Source organism: Helicoverpa armigera, chromosome 2 (genome assembly GCF_030705265.1).
Source record: "Helicoverpa armigera isolate CAAS_96S chromosome 2, ASM3070526v1, whole genome shotgun sequence".
NCBI lineage: Eukaryota > Metazoa > Arthropoda > Insecta > Lepidoptera > Noctuidae > Helicoverpa > Helicoverpa armigera.
In genome coordinates this window covers 4,399,933-4,423,241 of record NC_087121.1, presented here as the reverse complement: position 1 = coordinate 4,423,241, position 23,309 = coordinate 4,399,933, and the positions used below count along the sequence as shown (strand labels likewise).

The 23,309-nt window shown below is 36.5% G+C and overlaps 1 protein-coding gene across 1 annotated transcript in view; it reads right to left on the bottom strand.

The window, feature by feature from the left end:
• The window catches only part of LOC110375793 (uncharacterized), a 37,946-nt gene extending 15,959 nt beyond the window's left edge, over positions 1-21,987 (bottom strand). Inside the window, exon 1 of the mRNA XM_021334050.3 lies at positions 21,660-21,987. Within this exon, the coding sequence (XP_021189725.3) occupies positions 21,660-21,972 (313 nt within the window). The 5' untranslated portion in view covers positions 21,973-21,987. The remainder of the gene's footprint in view (positions 1-21,659) is intronic.
• Positions 21,988-23,309: the final 1,322 nt, after the last annotated feature.

Genomic DNA, 23,309 nt, shown 5'->3' with positions numbered 1-23,309 from the left:
TATATGCGGTTTGTAGGATCATTGTTAATGTCTCATACCTGGAGCATTTCTTTTGTTTTTGTGACGTCACTTATAAATTCAAGCGTTGAATCCGTAAGCACTCCGCGTTCGTGACATTCATATAAAATAAGTTCAATTTAATTGCTATCATTACAAAGCTTACGCCGAGCTACAGAATTAAACCACTTGCTTAGACACGACGCCAAATACAGAACAAGAAGGGAATGAGGTACATATAAAGTAAGATTATGCTAATAAATATCTGCACAATTACTCACGTTTGTTTACAGTGGAATACATTTTGTATCACGTACTGTTGGAAGTAATCAAAGCACGTACCATTGGAAGAAAACATCCACAACGTTAATATTTTGGTGAAATGGAACGCATTCACTTCACTATAGAGATGCTTTTATTAAATAAATCTGATGGTAGAACATTAGTTCTGTCTTCTTGATTTTAAACAGTAACCCAAGTATTTGCAATAGCAATTTGTCACGTCCACTTTGAGTAAATAGTTCCTTCCGTTACACAAACACATGTAGACACTAGTGTTTATCCTTTTTATCATTGTAAGTATAAAAACAGTGTATTTTTTCACTTCGATTTCTAACAATTTACTGTATAACCGACTAATGTCCGCACACGTCACGCTGAGGACCGCTGTATGGGTGGCGTTGTGATACAAAATTTTAATTGTCACAAAATAATTAATTGAATGATAAGACTTTATGAGAGCAAAAGGTTGCAAGATAAAGAGGTTATTGAATAAATCAAGAAAAATATGTACGAGTAAAACTGAACGAGTATTGTATTGAAATGAATGCACTTATGTACGGTAATGATGCGTAGTGGGGAAGCTCTAACGTTGCCTTAAACGCAGTATCTATGGCACTGTATGATTGACTCCATATTCTACGACTGTGTATCTACAACCTTCGATACATGATAACTAACCGTGTTTTCCAATAATGTACTTAAATTAATTAGTGGCAACAATATTAGGACTTTATCAGAAGACCCAATCGTTCATGTCTCATGTTATTGTCGTTTTGCTATCATTGTGGTTTCTTTAAATTAAAAACTACTTACAGTCAAATAACTTTCTATGTACATGAGCATTACTTAGTAACTATTACGATCATGTTGAGCTACATCATAAAAAGATCTTATAAAACTTTAGTAGTGTGGGCGCGTTTTACGAAGTGACACTTACAAGATAAATAAAAATTGAGATTATTATAGGTACGCTATGTTTAATGTCAGTGCTTACTCTTGAACTCATGAAAGTTAAATGCTATTGCAGAAATATGAAACAATAGCTGATAATATTAGTCTAGACACATAAAATGTCTTGAATGCAAGTTCAATGTTTTATAGCATAACAAAATTATACGATATACATCTGGTTGCTCCGTAAACGTTTCTAAAACAACAGTTACTGTGTTCGACATCGTGTACAATTGATTGTTGAGTTAATTGTGATCTTGTACGACAGCACGCTAAGTAAACTTAGTGCAGTTACTTGGTCGAGCCATTGAGCAGTGTGGGTTTGCACCTCGAACAGATTAGGTTTCATTATTAATCATCCTACTTGGAAAATATAACCTAAAACACTAACACACTGTCAACAAATTAAAAGTACATGTCTTTATGTTAACATGTTCATTAACAAAATACAATGAATCATCCCTGTTGCTTCAACACTTCAGCGCATGCGTAATAGAATCCTAGATTTTCCAGTAAGTTTGAGGAAAAGTTGCCGCTTGGCTGGTCACAGATTTAGGGCATTTCTCACGGCCCTTGAGTTTGTATGTTTGTAAGGAGAACCTCGTATATGAATCAAACATTGTTTATCTACATTCCAAACAGATACGTAAAGTGCTGCATGTTTATTTAAAACGCGACGTTGTATCGAACAGTGTTTACTTTGCAAAGCGCGATCCTAGGCTAGAACTAAAACTAGTCAGTTAACTATTCATGAAAGTTGCTCCTGGCCGAGACAAGAATGCCAGCTGGCGCCACCTCGCTCCGCTAAGGACTTGCTACAAATACTAACTATATAAAATCTCGTCTAGCATTACACCGTATCTGCACTTTTCGAAGAAATGAACTGGCTTTGTGTTTCTTCGAAAAGTTATCTTTTATCGAATTGATGTTTTATTGAAAGTACATGCCTTCGCTGTGATAGTAGATCCTAAAAAAAGAACTTACAAGGTGCGAATTGTAGTTACACGCACATTTACAGCTATAAACATGGACCTAAAGGTTATGGCTGCATACGCACGAAAATGCGAAATAAAACGCACTTTATTACTGCTGTCACGTCACCTATCACGTTGATGTCATAAAGATGGCAACATTTTTCGTCGGCGTTTACGATTCTAGCGTGATTATGTTAAAATAGTTGGAAACAAACTATATATAAATCACCATTGTCAAGGTAATGTTTGAGGGGTAGCTCAGCCAGCTAAACATAGAACATCATGGTGACGTAGTTTACATAGTTTCTGTCGATCATAGAGCCACTGAAGCGTTTTATTTATCTTTTAAAAAAGGAAACTCTGTAATATGATGTTATTAAAAATTGCGATCAAAGGAAACAATGATAATAACAGGAAGATTGCAATTAAAAGGAATAATGAAATCTCAAGCATCCCGTAGAGCGATTTTGTGGCACAATGTTGCAATTTGATTGGAAAAAGTAGGTAATTATTATAACAGAATAAGTAGGTGCATTACTGTTTTCTCTTCACAGAATACACGTGTACCTAATTACATCGAACTTGTGAATAGTAAATGTTACAATACAAACTATGAATTGTAAAATAACTGTTTCGTTTCATGCTTGTCCATAGATAATCATGTTAATTTTTGTTAGTGATAAAAATCTGCATTGTTCAACATACTCAATTATTTGTATGATTCATGTATCACTAGAAATTACTCGTGGAACCAACCTACTTACGAAAGTCAGCATCCTCATTGAAAATATTTTTAAAGGTAAATTGAAAGATTTTTTTTTCATTTGATTGTATGTAGTTTTACGCAGTTCTAGTAATTTTGCATCGTTTGCACTGATTAGTGAAGTAAACTGGTCCTTAACCACACCAATCAACTAAGACTGTTTAAAATAAAGTAAAGATTTTGTAAGTGCTTCATAATTAAATACTTGACGACTTGAAATGTGGTGAGGTTTCGCAAGCAGTAGCCAAATACTTTAATGATTAAATAAATAAATGATGCTTATCACTCACAGTTTTTATTGTATCTAATTAGTATTTTTTTATGAATATTGACTAAAATAAACTTACTACCTATATTAATTTATTTTTGGAATTATTATGACTTGAATAAATGGTATTACCTACGCATGAGACAGTTTACCGAGTTTTATAAGTTAATTTGAGAATAAGGTCTGAATATAATATTTAATTGCCCGTTGACAACTTTGTGGCTTGTTGTAATTATGTCAAGTAAAATTAGACACTGTACATCTACTGAGATACAAAATTTCTCCCAGATTATATCTCGACATAAGGATTTATAGTGCGCATGGGAATAGAATTAATGTTATAAAACTAACTGCTGGTCTTTTTCGGACTCCTTCGTGATTTATGTTTGTCTCTGGCACTTTCCCACGGCCATGGCCAGCACGCAAAATGAACGAAGTAAAAATTGCGTTCTTTTTTCAAATGCATTCTTATTAAAAGTGTCATTAGAATGACAGTCACGTCAAGAACTGCTCCATGGCTGGATCCATTAGAGGCGGAGCTATTACCGCACATCAGATACAATGGAGTTCACTTTTACTAGTCCATGTTGCGAACGTTGCCACACAATGCTAATGTTATGTCACAATTTAATATTACAATCGCTGATGATATCGTTATTACATTGTCACTTCTATTATGTTTAAAAACTCTCCATATATCACGATGTTATGTAGTTACCATACCTAATAAAACTATTGCCTGTTAGACTGTTACCAGTCTTCTGCTACTAACAATATACTTGCCTGTATAAAAAAGGTACCTAATGGAATTCCAATATATTTTGCAATACTATTAATACAATTCAATTTAGATACCTACCTAATTAAATAATAGTTTGCAAACGAGAAAAAAACTTGAACAAAACATCTATCGATAGCTTGTTTTATTGTATTGTGCGGACACAATGTAGCGAAAGAATAAAGATGCATTCACAATAGTATTTACACAGTAGCTGTTTTCACTTTCGTCTGCGATGATAAATGAGGCGATTAACAATTCTGGCCGCGGGCAGGACGGCACGTCGCTGGCTCAGCTTCCGCATTAGCATCGAAGCCTGCGTCCCCCGAGCGCGGGACAATGCTGTGTGCACGAGCCTTTACTTTCTATTCTTTCTGCAAACATCATGACTGCACTGCGACACTAATTAATGTTTGGTGCTTATTTTAATGTTGAATATTTTATGCCATTACCTACGGCGAGTGGGAGGCACTTTCACTTAATTTTGTCATCGCATGATCTAATGGTATGCAAATTATTTATTATCTGCACAAAGAGCATTATTAAAACACCGTTAAGGAAGTGTCTTGGTTGTGTTTTAAAATTATCGTTATATTACGTGCTTAGTGTGTTAGGTACTATAATATCTATTTCAATCATTATGTACTTATTTAGTATTCTGCAGTGGAACAATACTTCCTTCCTCGCTCTGTTCCGGGCACAGCGTGGTAACTTCAAAGTGGTATAAAAGTATTAACAAGACTCTATTATTCGAATATCGCCATATGCTTAAGATCGAAGAAGTTTTGACATTATCTACTTTCTTAGTTATGTTCCAAGACGGAACCTCCTTTTAAATACCTTCCAGCATCTAACGCATAATATGTAAGCACTTTGTTACAAAATATGCAGCGTCTGTGGCGTTCTTTTTAAACTTGTGAAAGCTTTTTGAAAAAGGAGGTAAAGTAATAAAAGTTTTTATCATAAAATATTAAGCACTATGTAGGTAACTGTTTTATGCCTGAGACACGGCAAAACACAGTCGATTCATAAGTCAATGAAGATGAATGAGACTCTAACAACGTAAATTAAGACGGAAAATTTTGTCTAATAGTATCGGGTACACAATTGCCGCAATAACATTAAGATAAGATATGAGTAACTACGTCGCTTGGAATCTCTAGGAACTACCAACTAGTCAATAAAAATATCAATGAATAAAAACAAATGCTATCAAAACAAACAAAAGATGTAATACTGTTCACGTAGTACAGTTCACCGAGGCTCGAGAACCAAAGCAGATAATACCTATTATAGTACCTATCGATGTTGTCAACTTTGATGTCAGTTGTAACTGTAACTCTGCCTAGCTCAAAATACGGCTGATGACGTCACACATGTCTTTAATCCTTCGAAGTCGGAGGTAACAAGGAGGTAGCAACAAGTAAGACTGATAGTATGCAAGCGTACTAATGAAAGCACTCCTAGTTAGCGCTGTTTGTGTCATTAGAGATAGCACTGAGTTTGTTTAAGAGCACTTGTCATTAGGAGAAATTGTTTCTCGGAACGACAGGTACTGATGACTGACAGTGCACTACATAACTCATTACAAATAAATCTGTACACTGAGTTTAATTAATGTAATAGAATATTAATATTTTCTTTCAAGTGTGACTTGCAGGGAATGTTTATTTGGAGATGTGACAACATGCTTGTTGTTTTATGTTTCAATAAATCTGTCATGTTGTTTGGTCTTGCGAATGACTAATTACATTAATTAAAGCTGAAGAATGTTAGTTTTCTTGATAAGCAATGATTATTATATCGATTCGTCATGTGATTTCAATGCGCGCAATATTTACACATTTCTTCATCTCGACCATGATCCGTGACTCCAATAAATTAAAATAATCACAATTCTTTGTCTTTCACTTGATTATTCTAAATTGCATGTGCAACTCCTTCTTATTAAACGTCTATTTATCGGTTTTTAAACAAGGTAAAAACAGCTTGCAATAGAATGAATTGATTGATTGATATCTTGTCACCCAAGAGACAGTACGCGACTGTACACTGACTTCGTAGATATTCCTTAGGGGATGACAGACGTCTCGGAACAAGCTGACATCGTGGTCATCATACTTATAGTAAGTGGAAAGTTTCCTTTTATTTTCTGGTTGATACAAAAACCGCGAAGGGCCTATTGGCAGCAAGATTACGAGCATTAAGGAGCGGTCATACAGTAGCCGAACCGCATTCATTAATATTGCATTAGATCGATAAGGCAGCCGGTTTCTTGACCGCACACGTAAAACTTTTACGTCTTTATGTGCTCTTACATTAAGTGTGTTTGCTTTGTAATTATCGTGAAGTATTTACAAAAACCAATACTGTATGCTAAAGATATAACAGCCAAAGTTACTATAAAACATGAGTTTTTTATTCCGAGAAATAGACAAACATGAATTCCTTGACATATTGATGAGTATTATGATTTCAAGAAAAAAATCAATGCCAAGGACGTTTTACCTATAATAATTAACATAAAAAGAAGGAAAAGGTACATCTAATAGGTCAACGTAAGATACAAAAAACCCAAATCACTGCATTGAACAAAACGGTACAAATTAGTCACGTTGGATATTTAGGGCGAAGGTAATTATCAAAGTGGTGGGTAATGACAATCTAAGTACAGCGAGCGTAGAACCCATAGATTAAGTAGTTGGAAATGATTACTTGGTGACCACACGACACAGTAAACGAAATAGGACAAATAATTAAGATAGCGCCAGGCTACAAGATACGGTAACGATTGTAGATAAATTTTAAATTAGTTGCGGGTGCAATCATAGGTAAGGCGTAAAGATGTCAAGGTTTGCAGCCCGTCAAATATTAATGAACATTAGACGATGACTTTATAAATAGTTACACGAAAATCCACAAGTGGTTTACAAATTAGTAACGTGATAGAAACACATGCTACCAGAATAAACAACTGAAAACTACTTGTAATTAATCAACACACAGTGGTCGGACGTATGTCGTTTCGTTCTAGATTTTCGTTCAAGATTGTTTAAACGAGACGTTCACAATAACAAAACATTTTATTAGACAGACAGTCGCCTGGATTTAATGATTCGATGCTCAACTTTTTAACAGAAAATAAAATCATGACGTCACTATAGTAAACTATAGCTTTGTATTATTAGCAGTTTGACGCAGTTATCGCGAAAGTTGGTATTTTTGGCAACAATCCACGTTAATGAGATCGTCGTTATAATGTCCCATAATAAACGAATAAGCGTTTTGAACCGCCATTTAAACATTATCATATTACCTTTTATCGTAGAACATTATTTTACTTGTCTATTGGCATTTGATGCTCGATGTGATCTCATCGGGGTAGTGGTAAACATCAGCGCTAGTTCTGGTGACATCATATGTTATCTGTTGTCAATGCGTTTTCCTACAGCACGGTGATTGAGACAATATATTATTGTCTTCTTTTAACTTCAGCATCACCTGAAGAAGCGGGGATCATCTGTAAAACTTTCTTTACTTCACTTTGCTTATACCTAATTAGTTACGTATTCAGATATCAACGTCGGTATATTGATTTGTAGATCTTTACATATTATTTGCTGAGACTAAATTAATATCCAAGTTCGTGTAATAAGAGCTTCTGCTTAGGTAGAGGAGTATACTTAGTGCACCAGTACGGCCAGTCTACTGTAATACATGTATTTGTAAGCAAACTTAGTATCTGCAGCTACCGGTACACTACAATCTCCAGAGCAAATACCGCTAACTAACTGCTGTAAAGCATTTACATCTATTTCGATATTTGTTTTACATTACACAACACAGGGTTAACCCTTAGCATCGATATCTTATTACTTGCTGTTATGTTATTGTGGTCGAAAATAGGCTAGATATCAACTTACTTCCACTTACTGTCGGACATTAAACCAAAATGGAATGTTTGAACTTCGTAATTACAATCTTAATTAGTCGACATTTTGATGGCTACCCTCTACTTTAATTTCAAGTATTTGATAATTAAGGAGTCATGAAATCCTAATCTGATCCTGTTTATAAAATTGATGATGCTACTAGCGATGTTCTTGTTGCTGTTAGTTGAGAGCTTTGCGCATATTTTACTCGCTCTCTGTTCTACACGTTACAAAGAGAATTCGTTCTAAGTGATACCGACTGTTGTTCAAACTGTCTTCAGAGTTTGTGAATAGCATTTACATTATTATAGTTATAGTACCTGCCTAGTTGCGTACTTTACCGGAACAGAGGTATTATGAAAATTCGCTCAAGCACACCATTCGACAAAAGGGAAAGCACGGAATCAAATAGGCATCGATTCCATTGTTTGCTGGCACTTTTACCTCGCGAAACACGTTTGCACTATTGTCGTGTCGCTCCTTGGCATTCGGAACAATGGTGGCGATTGTTTGAACTCGCCTCTCGGTGGACAATTAGTAAGAAGCTGATCACGAGATAATGTCGCGCACATCGCGATGTGCACTTCAATAGCGGCTGAATACCACAGCTCTGAAAGAATATATTTATTATTGTTTTTCTTATTTATGTGGTATTTATGTTTACTAAACAAAACGTAGGCAGATACTTTATAAACAATACATCCATTGGGTTGGAAAATACCGGATTGTTTGGATTATCCGATGACGATGATGATGCTTTAAATTATAAAAATTATAAATAAATTCTGCATGCAATTGTTAAATACCTTGATTCTAATTTACTTATGTTGTCACCGTTAAATTGTTGGTAGGCTTTATTGCATTCGAGTTATAACTTGTTCTAGACCTCTAGACCGACAGTAATCAATTAATAATGTAAACTACAAACGGTTGTCATCTCTATAACTGATCAATCCGTGGGCTCATCGCAGTATGGCCATAAAGATGTAATAAATTTTAAAATTACATTTGATAATTTCTTGTGCGAGCCACCTGCAGGTCGAAACTAAGGATTGCATAATTCATGACACCCAAATTGTTTATCACGTTCATACATAAATTATTTGTTCTGTTTAATAAAATAACTAAACAAACAACAATACTTTTTAATTCCACTGATTACTTCATTATCTCGCTTTACAATTAGTAGTCGCTGGCTTCATGGCCACAGCATGAGACGCGAAGTGGGTGTACTTGCATGAATGTAAGATGACAACAAACATGTCTTTGTATTGATGAAGGTCCAACGTGGGCTTAGACAGTACACTCCACAGATATCAAATTTGTTCTGACTACTGCCAACCAAAACAATCTGATGTCCTCTAAATAACTTTCTCTTGTCAATTGGTCAGTGTACTTAGTGATTGAAATACTTCCACTTTGTTTGACTATCGAGACAAAATTAGCCTTGTCGGAACAAAATGATTAGTTTACCGATATTTAGTTTCACTTGACTTTTTTAATATGATATAGGTTGTGCCTGAAAATAGAAGCGTACTTAAAGAGCTAAGATATTGTCATAGCTGATTTGTGTCATGGCTACTGCGAATAATTATTTTCTAAATATAGTAGGTAATAAATTAGTTTTTTAAATGTCAAGCATATAAACAGGACTTTATTGCTTGTCTTAAAATGCAGTTGATTGCTTGACATTATAAAATATGTCTTTAACAATACAAATGTTTTATACACACTACTGATAAATTGTTTATATTTAATTAACTGTCTTATAATCTGAATAATAAACCATTTGCCTGCTTTTCTATGCTCATTATAACCAAGATTGGAAGCTAATAAGTGGTTGCTATACCATACGCAGTCCCAGGTTTCCTTGTACGGTCAACATCGCATTTATTGAAAGGTTACGAAGAATACCGGACTTTGATCTCTGTGCGGACTGCATGCACTATATCCGTGTAACTTAGTTTACTTCACAAAGGACTTTCAAGGTAGTCTCATTAAACGTACAAACTGACAAATCTCTGTTGGCATTCTGAGATGTCGAACCTTCTTTTTCCATTAACCAAAACAACAATTCGTTCAGCTTTTCGTAAATGGTAATTAAGCAATGCATTTGTCAAGAATGTCTTATGTTTATACTGAGGCCGAGTTTACCACGTCCAAAATAAACAAATTCCGACGAATTCTACAACTGAAAACTGATCTCGTTAACTTTACACGGCTTTGAGTTAATCGTTACATAAACAAGTGAATTTATGAATTTATCCGATTCCATGGTTCGAATTAACTTGTTCGTTTTAATTGGCTGAATACTGATCGAATTTTACTATTAAATTAAAAAGTTTATTTTGTTCGAAGCTTATGTCAAGAATGGTGGTCGTTCCCAATATTCTTTTGTTTTGCTTATACTAGAGCAATTTGACATTACTTGTATGGGGCTAGCGTCAAACCATTATCTCTGGTAAAAGATAGATAGAATATTAGAACAGCCGTTAGTGAATTTCAGCGAAGTAATGATTACAAGCGATGTATGGTAGTAGGTGCGCGAGAATGAAATGTGAGACCATTGTTAGCACAGCCGATATAACGGCGGCCGGATATTTGCAATTCAATTGCAAATTGAACTATCGCGTAATTTCGATACGAAAGTTCCGACTATTCAATGGGCCATTTGGAAGAATGATGTGTTAATTTTGCATATCAAGCTAAATAAAATTTTCAATATGCGTAGAACATAGTAAGCTACCAGGGACAAAAGATATCATACCTGCCATCGTGAGACCGATAGACTTAAAGCAATCACGTGCGTTTAGGAACAATGCTTTAGTGCATTAGACATATCAGATATTGTAAATGTCTGCCAGACAGCAGAACTTTTTTATTCGTTATTGGCCAGGGTCCATTCAAAAGTGGCCATCATTATTTATGTTTAGCTATTCACGTTCGAATATACGCGACAGCAGTCGATACTTGATTGAATTTGAAATGTATGAACAACAAATCAATTTTGCCGCATGAAAGGGAATTTCAAATATTCGATTTAGATAGCCAATAGTAGATATCACAACAATGGTAGAATATTTACCTATGTTTGACAGTAGCGATAGTGACGGTACGTTCGTATTTTCACGTGCAAATGTTTTTACTGTCGGCAATTACAGTGTATTCACCTTACCTTAGATGTTTTCCTGTCTCGTTGGTTGCCCCGTCGCCCATTAACTGAAGGGAAGCATCTCGGTTGGGGGAGAACTGAGGAATGTCCCCCTAGGGAGGGCGGGCATGTACGTACCCACATGTTAGTTGTTGCATTTGGTTTTGTTTACAAATAAATTGAAATTATTTCCGAAGGCATGGCATTTTTAATGTAAAATGAAAACAGCTTGCCAAATCTGTATTTCCAAAGGTCCTGAATCCCATGTTCCTGTGCCAGCATCAGCCCATTTGTTGAGTTACAAATTCAATAAAATCAACTGCTAATAAATAATTGCACCAAGTAGGATAGTACTTCTTCCGTTTCGTCTATTCCTAATAATTTATCATTACGTCAATTCTAAAGAGGTTTGTATTCGGGATTTTATTTGCGTGGGATCAGTACATGCACCTGCGACCCGACCCTTCATGACAGGTAGCAACTTACGTAAATATAGGTATGTATACCAAAGAGGGTGGCATTGCATTCACAGAGTCTAAAAATTAAAGCTGAACCTTCTTATTATATTTACATGTATGTCAGTAGCTTGTGGCAGTCCTATAGAGCCCTGAATCTCACCTCAGATCAGATTTGCTTTACGATAACATCGATAGTGCAAGGATTTTCTTTGTCGAACAAAAGTGCCAATAAAGGCCAACCTGGTTGAAACCGGTAATTTTATTTTGCTTTAATTATTCATTATGTTTACTTTAATATGACAGCAGGTGGTATAGCTATAGGTGCACGTGTTTTGGAAAAATATATAAAACAGTTTAAATACACGTCCCTCTTGTAGTACCGATTTTCGGATTATTCACTCATTTATTTTACGAGTATATTAATTTTAGTAACGCATGTTCCACGAGTTCTAGTGTGCCAGTAAGGAAATACTGGCAGACGATGACGAGGCATGTGTACAGATGCCGTATTTTTATTTTATGAATAAAGTTGAATACACCATACGTACTCGTCACCGCCGTCGTCGACAGACGAACACGTTTATAATGATTAAAAACATTCGTACTCATTTATTTTAGAAGTCAAGAAGGAACTGTTAATTAATCTGTTCCGTGTACCATGCCGCCATAAAATTGAATGGGTTGCGTTCAAAATTACTTTTATTGAGTTTCTGACTAATATTATGATTGAGAACAACTCCGGGTCTTTCTTTCAACCGATACGTGCTGTAGGTAGATAATATTTAATATCACGTAGAAGAATGTATATTGATTCAAATAAAACTATTGCGAGTGCTCTCAGACATATCATAATATTTTATAAAACCATAGTCTACACTATATAAACGCTGGATATAAAAGATTGATTTGAAACTATACATCTACATCATAAAGAGTCCGTTTTAACTGTAGCCGACGAGTTCATTGAGCACACACATAATAATAACTTCAATTGTTTGTCATAAGATTCGCCGTACCAGCTTTATGTTTTTCCTTTATTCTGAGATCAGTGGTTTGTAGGAGCTATTCTTATAATGCACCGACTCTCTGTAGCAACACTGTAGATATATTATATTACGGTGTTGGATACATTTTAATTGTTCCTGGGATGTCATCTTCCGCGTTTGTATGTTCGATATCATTAGCTAAACAACAAGCAGCTCTGGTTACGCCATTGTCAAGGTGTCAAGAGTTCGCGAGCCGAGAGACGTTCTTGTTACTCCTGTTTTTATTCCATAACAAACTTATCGTGTGTACTGATGTTCGTTTATCGTTATCGGAAACCAACAAACTCTTGAAGCCACGTGCGGCTAAATCGATTAACTGGGTTGCCACTTCAAACAAAAGCATTTAAAAGCAAGCGGGTTAAACATTTGCGATAATGCATTATTTTACCTTAACCTTTAATCAACCTGAGCTCGGTGCATGTTATTTCTTTTATTGTGGTTAAGTTATGCGTTGCATGACATATAATTTTAAAGTTTCATATGGAATGGGTATTTAGTTGCGTTTTAATGTAAGGTCATGTTTCTAGAAAGTGTCGTGACAGATACGGAACTGCGACCTATGGTGCGCATGTAGGCCTCTGTAATAAGTCAGGCGCGCCACTAATCGCAGCCTCACCGGAGTGGCGAACAGGTTCCCGGGTGAAGCAGCATCAGCAACTTGTTAACATCACCGCTATACCACCTATCGAAACATTCTTACTTTCTATAAAAGGAAATCGAAATTATCTCACTACTTGGGACATTCCATTTCTCTCTCGGTAGTTTTGATAATTGAACCTCGCTCATTCGTTTTTACTTTTATCGAGCAGCAGTTGAAGAAATACTATAATCAACATTCTTTACATATAGTTATATCAACAAGTTCCCTTTACGAATGTTACACGTAATAGAACTTAACCGTCAATCACATTTGTTGCATTTCGATATCGAGAATATTTTTCGTTCGGATCGCCCCTTCCATCATATTGAGTGCCATATCCGATTGTATTAGGTACACACTCAATTGGGCGCTCTCACTCGCTGGCGCGACTCAATCACTGAATCATTACTAGCTGCTCCATTTACAGGGTTATTGTTTCGAGTCTGACCTGACTTGAGCATCCCACTTTATCGGGTTCGGTTATATGGCGGGTCACACACGCGCGAAATTCGATTTCCTGTTTCTATTAGTGTCATGTGGGCTGACTGCTCAGACCAGGCCCTTTCATCTTGGCCATGCACATAAAAAGTAACGGAACAAGAATTGGTTTTGTAAATGTGTAAACTATCACCACACATACACTGAAACCCTTAAATCTTGTGGCATTGTTTACGCACCCACGGAACATTAAAAGGTTCGACGACCTCACGTAAAACGAATTGTACGTCATGTAAGACTTTAGAAAAAAGTACGAAACGGTGACCAGCAATTAATTCGAAGCAAAGAAATGGAATAAAAATGTCTCAATGGACAAAACACGCGGTTAATTGGCGTGTTGTGCTGAGCACATTCTAGTTTGCCATAGAAGGAGGCAGATCTCCGCCTGGAGCGATATAAATAGCGAAGCGGACGGGGCCACAGACGTAAAGTGGACACCAGTTTTAGAAGTGATCGCGTCTATTTCGAACAAGTGTAAATAAATCTAGCGAGTCACTTTCGTACACACAGTTGTCACTTTCATTGCCCGCGCCCGCCTCGCCTCGTCCTGCGGCGAGTGGCCGGCGCGGCTCCTATGTGCACTCGAATTGTACCTAGTGCGGAACACTGTCAATATTAGACGCCGACACTTCTCCGTGATATGACTAAGCCGTACAATGCCTGTTTCGCAAATTTGCATATGCATACCACGCGCAGTTATTAAAAGCTTTGACTTCCCAAAATATCAAGCGATTGTTGGTTAAGTAGGTACGTACTATGTCATAATAGCAATTAAATAATAAACATCTGCTGGATGGGTGGGTGGTCGGTTCTTATGATTCATGTATCATAATTAATGCGATAGATAATGATTAGTGGGTTTGATTTATAAAGGAAAACTTAGATTCTGCGGAATTCTGGAACGTATCTTGAAAACAGTCTTTCTTTCAAATGGAATGTAATTCTAATAGTATAGATAACCTCAGCAAATGTTAATGAGATGTAAGACTTTCTTAGTCGTGTGCAATTTATTCTTTGTTCGGGATATTATAATTTTATCTCGTCCTACTTAAATAAATACGGATTTAACGTTGTTTAGATCTAACATGTAACAACAACTTGTTTTTAATGAATTAACTACCTATTTCGTCAATATATTTTTCGGTTATCAATTTTACGTCAATAGCTGCCTCAATCATTGCCCTGTTGGGAGAGGAAAACTTCTGTTGTCTCGTATAGTAAGGTCACATGCTTACGTCTCAATATGTATCAGAACTATTGCATTCAAAGTTATACGAGATAAAGTGGATTTGGTAAAGTAATTGGCTCAGAGACGACGCAAATACATTACGATGAATGAAAACCAAGTAAATCATGGGAGTACGAGTTTAGACTTCACACACTAAAGCACATTGTGTCTGTGTGAGTACAGCACCACACAATAGGAAAATTGATTATATTTATAACATGCGAAATAGGCATGAGTTTGTGCATGTTCATATTTTATACGGGAATTATTTATTTATGCCTACACTACAAGTATCTAGGCACGCACGTGTTGTGGACAGGTCAAATTTCACTTGCGTTGGTCCATTCCTCACGCGTTACACTAATCTTTTCCCACGATGTTGCATTCTTTGCTTAGTAATTAAAAATAAATTGTTCCACTTTGAACATAATGTTACTAAGTGGGAATTATTTCACTATCAAGAGCAAATTAAGATAACAATACTGATCTGTTTTCGTGGAACGTTGTAACGAACATTTGAAATTGTATGCATTGGATGTCGCCATTGAAACAACAAAAGTGACTACATGCTTGCATCAGTTAAGTGACGAGTGATGATATAAGACATGGTTTATCCAAGGTAACGCGACCACTCGGGACTCGGGCGCACGTCGCGCTGCGCCGAACCAAAACAAATGGAGGCGACACCGTTACACCACTTCGCGGAATTAAATAAAGTAAAAAATGACAGTAACCAACGGTAATCTTTGTTCGTGTAAGGTCGAAACCCTGTCTTCACGGTAAAGCACCATCGTCTCCAAGTCTTAGAACGAAGCAATAATTCGTCGGCAATTAAAATCACACTGAGCCGAGCTGATGTCGTTGTCCAATGATAAACACTCTGCCACATCCGCAACTATCTGCCAAGTAAACTGAGGGAACATGTGCGCAAAAACCCAGCCGAGTATACTGCGTGTTTTAAAAGGGCAATAAATAAGTCCAAGTCGGCCGGTTGTCACCTTTAGTGCACCCAGATGGCACAGTTCCCAGTGAAAACAGTTTGGGATTCTCTAACAGAATATAAAAAACGCCGCATGAGACACACGAAGTCGACACTTATGAACGCTACTTATACCATGATATCTTCGTAAGCCATTAGCACGAAAGTGCATCTTGTAAGCGGTTGTAACTCTATCTTAGTGTTCCACATTTGAATTGGAACAGATCGACGCCGTTCCCAAAGGACTGGTATCGGTATCGTATAGGAGTTAATGGCAAAAAATGTATACGCGGAAGCCATCTCGCTTCTACAAAACATCAGAAAAAGACAAGTTTCTCTTCCAGGAATGCCTGATGCACGTTAACGATTAATGTAAACAACAAAGCTGGAGAAAAAATAAGCAGTAATGTAGCTATTGTATGTCCATGAGGTGAAGACGGAAGACTGGTGGCGTGGGAGTGAGCGCGGGAGCCGACCTGCTCAGCCGCGGGAAAATGTCGCTCCGTGCGCGCGTTCACATCAACGACAATATGCACAAAAACAATTAACTTGTACGCGGTCTTAGTAACACTGATAAATTAAACATACACATAGGTGAGGCTCACAGGCGCCCACATCTCACAGCTGTCCATATAGTATGCAAATCTATTGAATATAATGTTAAAAGCTTTGATACAGGCGAACGTGTTTATTGCTATTCGATACTATTAGCGAGCGAATTAATTAAAGGAAGTATGTTTTCATGTGAATCGGGGCAATCGTAGCGTGCGATGTCTTTTACGCGGCTTTGATGCTATATCAGTTTACGACTCGTTTCCAAACGTTATTGGGAGGTGGGAGGATAATTAAACACGAGTTGATGCACATGCTTGCGCCGACGTGGAAGTTCAACCTATTTATATGTAAAGAAGTACAGAACACGAAAGAACAGAGAAAGAAAAACAAGAAGCTATATAGATTTTAGTAGGTTTTGAACAGAACATAATGTGGCTTTTCTCATCATTAATAACTTCTACTATAGAAATAGGAAATTACTTAATAACTTGACTGAATATAACTGAATTAAGTTATTTAGGATACTTTTAAATCGCTGACTCATAAGCAACAACGCGTGTCCAAGCCGACGGTGAATTTAACGTTAATGATAGTAACTGGTAGAAATTTAGATATAATCTCACTTTTTTCGCAAGGCTGCTTTTGTTATAATGTAGGTATCATCGTAACCTGTTTGATATTTCACGTAATACAAAACTGGGTTTCTTTTTTTTAAACAACTAGTTTGTATTGACCTTTCAGGTTTTCATTTCATCATCGACATAATTCAGCTTTATCTATTTGTTTGTTATACCTTTTAAGTTGGTAACAAGGTGACAATGGATGCTGTAAAGGATCCGAAACGTCGGAATTAAATAATAATAATATAACCGCGATAAAATACGTAAAAGTTTAAAGTTTAATATTCGCGCAAGTGTCAGAAATCTACAAGGTTCTCGATCGGATATAAGTAGTACAGGTATTTCTGTAGATTTCTCATTATTTTCAAAGTGCAAACGTTAACCGGAATTGTCCGCGAACAATGTCCGTATTCTCATTTATCTGGTAAGTTACTGTAACCTAATCTGCGATTATGCGCCGGCGGCACGCACGTGAGTTTACATTACGGGCCTCGGTAGACGCCATTGTGTCCGCTGAGAATCGTACTAAACATCACATATAGGTGCATAAATACATGCACTAGTCCACTATATTGGATGGATGATCTCAAGTTTCCACGAATCATAATAGATAGGTACAGTTCACAACGAAAGTTTCAAATTATCCGGAATCAATATAAATTCTACATAGTCAAGAGGATCTGCCACGTTCTGCTTTTAAAGATCCAAATTCTATTGATGACCCCTAAATCAAAATCAAAATCAAAATCAAAAATCGTTTATTCAAACTTGGCTGCAAGACAGCACTTTTTGAACGTCAGGAATTAACAATAGACAGCCCCCAAAACGCCCACCCTTCACCACTTCCTATGTGTTTTTGCTGGGAAGAAGAAGTGGCGCAACAAACTCCCCAGCAACACATGTCTGTCTGTAGGTTAGAAGAACCTTAAACAATGTTTGATATGTACATTTGTATACAATGTAATTTGTATTCCACAATAGAGGACAATATGCAATATTGACACAAAATTACAGTAAAAAATTATTTATACACCACATGCTAGCTAGCACTCACCCTACATACCTTAACTAACTCAAGCATTTAATAAGTTTGATGAAAATAAAATTATAGCCTCCAATTATTTACACTGAATAGGATTTAAGGGAGTGCCCACCTACATGTGCTATTCTTTTGTAAACTAGTAAATTAGTAAATTAGACCGCTCAGCCAGAACATAAGCAAAATAAAATGAGTTTACAAAATTAAAAAAAAAAACTAATATATAGTCAGTAAGACGACCTGGCACCACAAGCAGCACCCGTTCACGAGCATAACGCGAGGATCAGCCATCGCCCCCCTCGCGCATTTTTGAGGGAGGGAGGCAACCCGACCGCCGACGCTACCGCAAGCAGTGATGACGTACTCACTGCTACACAACTAATCTCACATTTTCTAGGAACCGATTCTGACACTAAATCTTTCTATCGAAATTGAAGAATCGTATAACAAGAAGATTCATTTGTTTCATTCCAAGATTCACGAGAAATCTTCAACAATGCAAAAAGCAGAAACTGATTAAACAAACGACGAACGGTGATAGTGTGACCAATGGCCTTAGCGTGAGGGAGGATTACGAATTTATGGAATGCAAAGTTGTGATTAGTCGCCGACCAAGACTTGCTGTAAATTACCAGCTTGCTAATCAATTTATAAGGTCTTGCTTTGAACCTTTAATAGGGAATTTGCATTTTGACTTTCATAAAATTACAGTGTTAGTCAAAATTTTAGTATATTAGCTGATAAGTAATATAATCAAATAAGGTTCGATTCAAATTAGAGACATTTCGATTGAACACGCTGAAGGTAACATTTCTTCGAAGGGATCATCGTTTCAATTGTATCAATAATGAAGGCTGATTCAATAATACAAGGCAAAATTCATTTCGAATACAAAAATTGACACAGCAATATCATTGTTCAGATTATAATTAACAATTAATAAAGGATTAAATCGGCACGTGGCGAAATCAGTTCCTCTTTCCTACCAGTTATTTAATCGACTGGCCAGCGGTTTCACCCTCATTTCGTGAGAACATCTCCACGAACCCAGATAAAAAAGTAGCCTATAGCCTTCCTCGATAAATGGGCTATCTAACGTTCAAGCTAACAAGCAAACTCTTCAGCTTTATAATATTAGTAAAGATATTACAAAATGTAGTCTGTCACACAAAATGTTGTCCAGTATGATAACAGGAGCTAAGCCGTGACAAACTGTGGACTGCATGTCAGAACAACATGATTAGGTGTTTACCCGACACTGCAGAAACAGGTCACCACGACACAGAGTATGTTGGTATTCGTAACTAACGCGGTAATTAAGATTTATACGCGAAATGGAGATGTAATTCCTTTGCGTAGATGAAGTGTAAGGATGGAACGAGTATATATGAAGATTGATAGGAAATTCCAACGTTGTGTTGTGAAGTAGGTACTGTCCGTGATATGTGGGGAATTCTAAAGATCCGTACAATAAAATAGGTTCTTAACACAATGTTTTACAACCTAGTTAAAGAGGAAATCCTCTATGGTATACAAATAACAAATGGTGAGTTAAATCATCGTGCAAAACGGAATCAGAAATACCGTGCGGCAGTTTATAGTGACTATACTTGGATCAAAAGGAAGGAACGATGGAGCTTGTTCGAAGCGAATCGAGAATGTTACATGTGATGTGCGCGTACTAGCAAAATAAACAAGTTAACGCAATACCTTTATACTTTGGCCCAAGTTCACCGACAACATAAACTTTTTTTTTTTCTAAAAATAACTGTTTATAGTGAGTTTGAGTAATACGTTCCATAGACAATTTTTGAGGGATGACAGCGTTTTTGTTGAAATTGACAGCAACAGTCAACTACTACTATGGAACTAAAACATCAACTAAAAACGTTCAGATTTTGAAAATAGAACGTGAAAATTCATAGTGAACAGTTGATTTTAGAAAAAAAAAATAAGTTTAAGTTGTCAGTGAACTTGGGCCGTAGTCGAGTAAAGGAATTACATACTTTATAATTTATCATGGCAACAATGTAGTGGAGCACATGTTTGTAGGAATCGTAGGGCCACAGTTTGTAAACAATAATTGATAACTCTTATCATATTGCGGACAATAATAAATAAATTGTTAACTGGACCTGGTTATAAGAGTATTACAACATTTTTCTGATTGACAACAGTTATGCGTGTTAACATAATATGTATGTTGCTTTGAATTATTTTGATTACTGTCGTAATGTAATGAAGTATTCTGCCCTGCTAAGCCGAAAGGCGCTATCTCTGAGATACGCCCTTTTAGTTTTTTTTATACCATTCAATAGCTAGAATAATTTCGCATCTAATGGTATATCTAGGGTCAAAAATACGTTTATATAAGTTTTGACAGTTTTAAAAATATTAGTTTTAACCCCCGTTTGAAGGTGGGAAAATCCATTCACAAAAAGTCGTTTTTCTCAAAACTTACTCTGATTGAGTTAGCGCTTTTCGGCTTATCAGGGCAGTATTTTGGTCTTAACTACGGAATATCTAACAATTTTTTCGAAATGTTTTAAGTATTTATTTTTGTATTTTTTCTTCTTATCATATCGCTATCACTTACATAATTTAATGCGACTTCTGTTAATTCCGAGTACTGGTTTAAGTCTGAGTGTTAATATTATGAAATTCACAAAGGATTATTATTAAGAGAAAGTTACTGGTTGTAAATCCTGGCTGCAATATGAAGGTATATAATATACTGTTTGGTAATTCTTTGTTGTGCTAATGTAAAACAAAGACATGATTTCTTTGCTTTTTCCTCAGATGATCGGGGTGGACTTGACCAAATGAAAACATATGATAAGAGTGAACACAATGAATAAACAAAGAAGACATATTCGTTAAGGAAAATTGCGATTCATTTTGATTTCGTCAGATTTTTTGTTTCTTGTATTTGCTTGTAAAAGACTTCAACGCACGGTTTTATTGGACTCACTATGTGATTATAAAACTTGTTTGTTTTTATAATGATATTGGTACAGCCCATTTGTGCCATGACATCCCATTTACTTAACTTAATTAATAACTCATACATTTTGTAATTAACAAGGCCTGTTCATTAAGCACTCACAGGTGATTGCTTATTGATCAATAGAAGGTACTTATTGCCCAAATAGTGCAGTTCTGGGTAAAAACCGTAATTATTAGTTTTGCATGCGGATATTGACCTAATCAGCTAACCGCATTAAACCGTAACTCTTTGTATCATGGTATTCGTGCGTAATAAATTAAGTAATTAGCTGAGTGGTGAATCAATCGATTCTGAATGTCGATACACAAGGATGGCTTGATGAAGAAAACTTTTAAGTCTAATTAATGGCTAAGATAATGAATAGAATGTGAACGGGTACCGGCTATACGACCTTAGTACAGTAATCTGCGTTCATGGCGCGATCTCCTCTCGTCGCATAAATCAGCTGTGCGAGGCTCCTACGTAAATAAATTAAAACACAACGCGTACTCACCGTAAACAGACGGCCGTATTGCAAATAAACCGATCACCTCCAATGTGGACACAAAAACAAACATAAACAACACAAAACCAAAACTGTCAGTTTTCAAAGTGCATAAACGCTGCGTTGGGAACACACTGATCACTGCGTGGAACGAGTAAAGTTTCGCTGCGGGAGCGAGCGCGGTGCGTGCGACGTGCTCCGAGGGCTCGAGTCGAGTGCGGCGCTGGGCGCGCTCGCCGCTCGCCGCGCCGGCCGCTTCCGTGCACCACTCATATCGTATGCGTTCGTGCCAATATGCATATAATCGCTGATCTGTCCACATCCTGCGGATCCTGCTGTTCAACAATAAAGCACGAGGACGATATGCCACTTTGATTTAATTTGGCAGGATGTGTATTTTTAGCGCAGAATTTGAATTCGGGCTTGAGAAAGCTCGGGTGATGTCTCATGGTAGGGACCACGTCGGCTTATTACTTTAATTGATTTGTCATTCGCAATTTAAACTTAAATACATATAAACAAACCAGAAATATGAATCAAAATGAATCGCATAGAAATCGTTCCAATTCAAGATTTGCTCGAGAGCAATGGAACGCACGTCTATGCATCGGTCTAAAGTTATTAATGGAGACAATACCGTCATACTGAAATCAAGCACATAATTTGATTCGCTTGAACGCACACGGACAAATGGACGACATAGATTTTCATTCATGAGACATTTGACGGAGATCGCTTTTGACTTAGAATGAATAAAAGGACACGGCGAAAGAGATCAGGTGCACTTCCTTGTGATATAAGGGTGGAACACCAACTTCCAGACTCCGGGCTGCTTCGTAAAAGTTATATAAAACCTACAAATAGATTTTACATCGATCTGGGAATCCCGAGCTTGTCGGGTGACCACTAGACTAACAAGGAAGTCACAGGGCACATATGGTCAAAATCGTACCGAATAGAGGAGTTAGAAAGCAAAAAGTTTTAAATATGCTAGAGAAAGAAATTAATCAAGTTAAAGAGGAGTAGATGCTTACATTGTTTCGCAGCTATTAAGGACCTTTGAATGACGGCGGCAGCTTTTTAAATGAAATTGCTACAAAGTCTTCACGTACCGCAACTACTTAAAACAATATTAACAATGATCAACAATGAACTCATTGAGTTTGTTGTGTCTGGTCAAATCAATTAAATAGGACAGCGGTGGAGTAAAATGGGAAATGTACCTAATAGTTATTATGTTTCTTTTGAAACAAGAAATAAGCGACTTTGAAGCGTAAAGGGATGATGCAAAGTAAACTTAACATTTCATAAAACTTAAATCTTCCCAACGCAATTTAATGAAACTAAGTGAAAAGTTTTTGAAACTATAAAATAGAATACCTAAGTGTTTGTATTGTAGTTAACTATTGTCTCTTTAAAGTGGTCTAACTGAACTGGTACCATTTCACGTTAGTTAATACAAAAAGACAGCTCCCCAAAAGCGCCCTTTTCACCACATACCAGAGGTTAGTTCTTTACAAAGAAGAAAAGATGATAAAAAAACTTTCCAGCACCAAAATTGTCTATTAAAATTAAATTATTTGATTACAACATATATTATTTAACAACATATTATACTAGTTACACAAGTATTAAATCATTTTGTTTAAAACGTCGGTT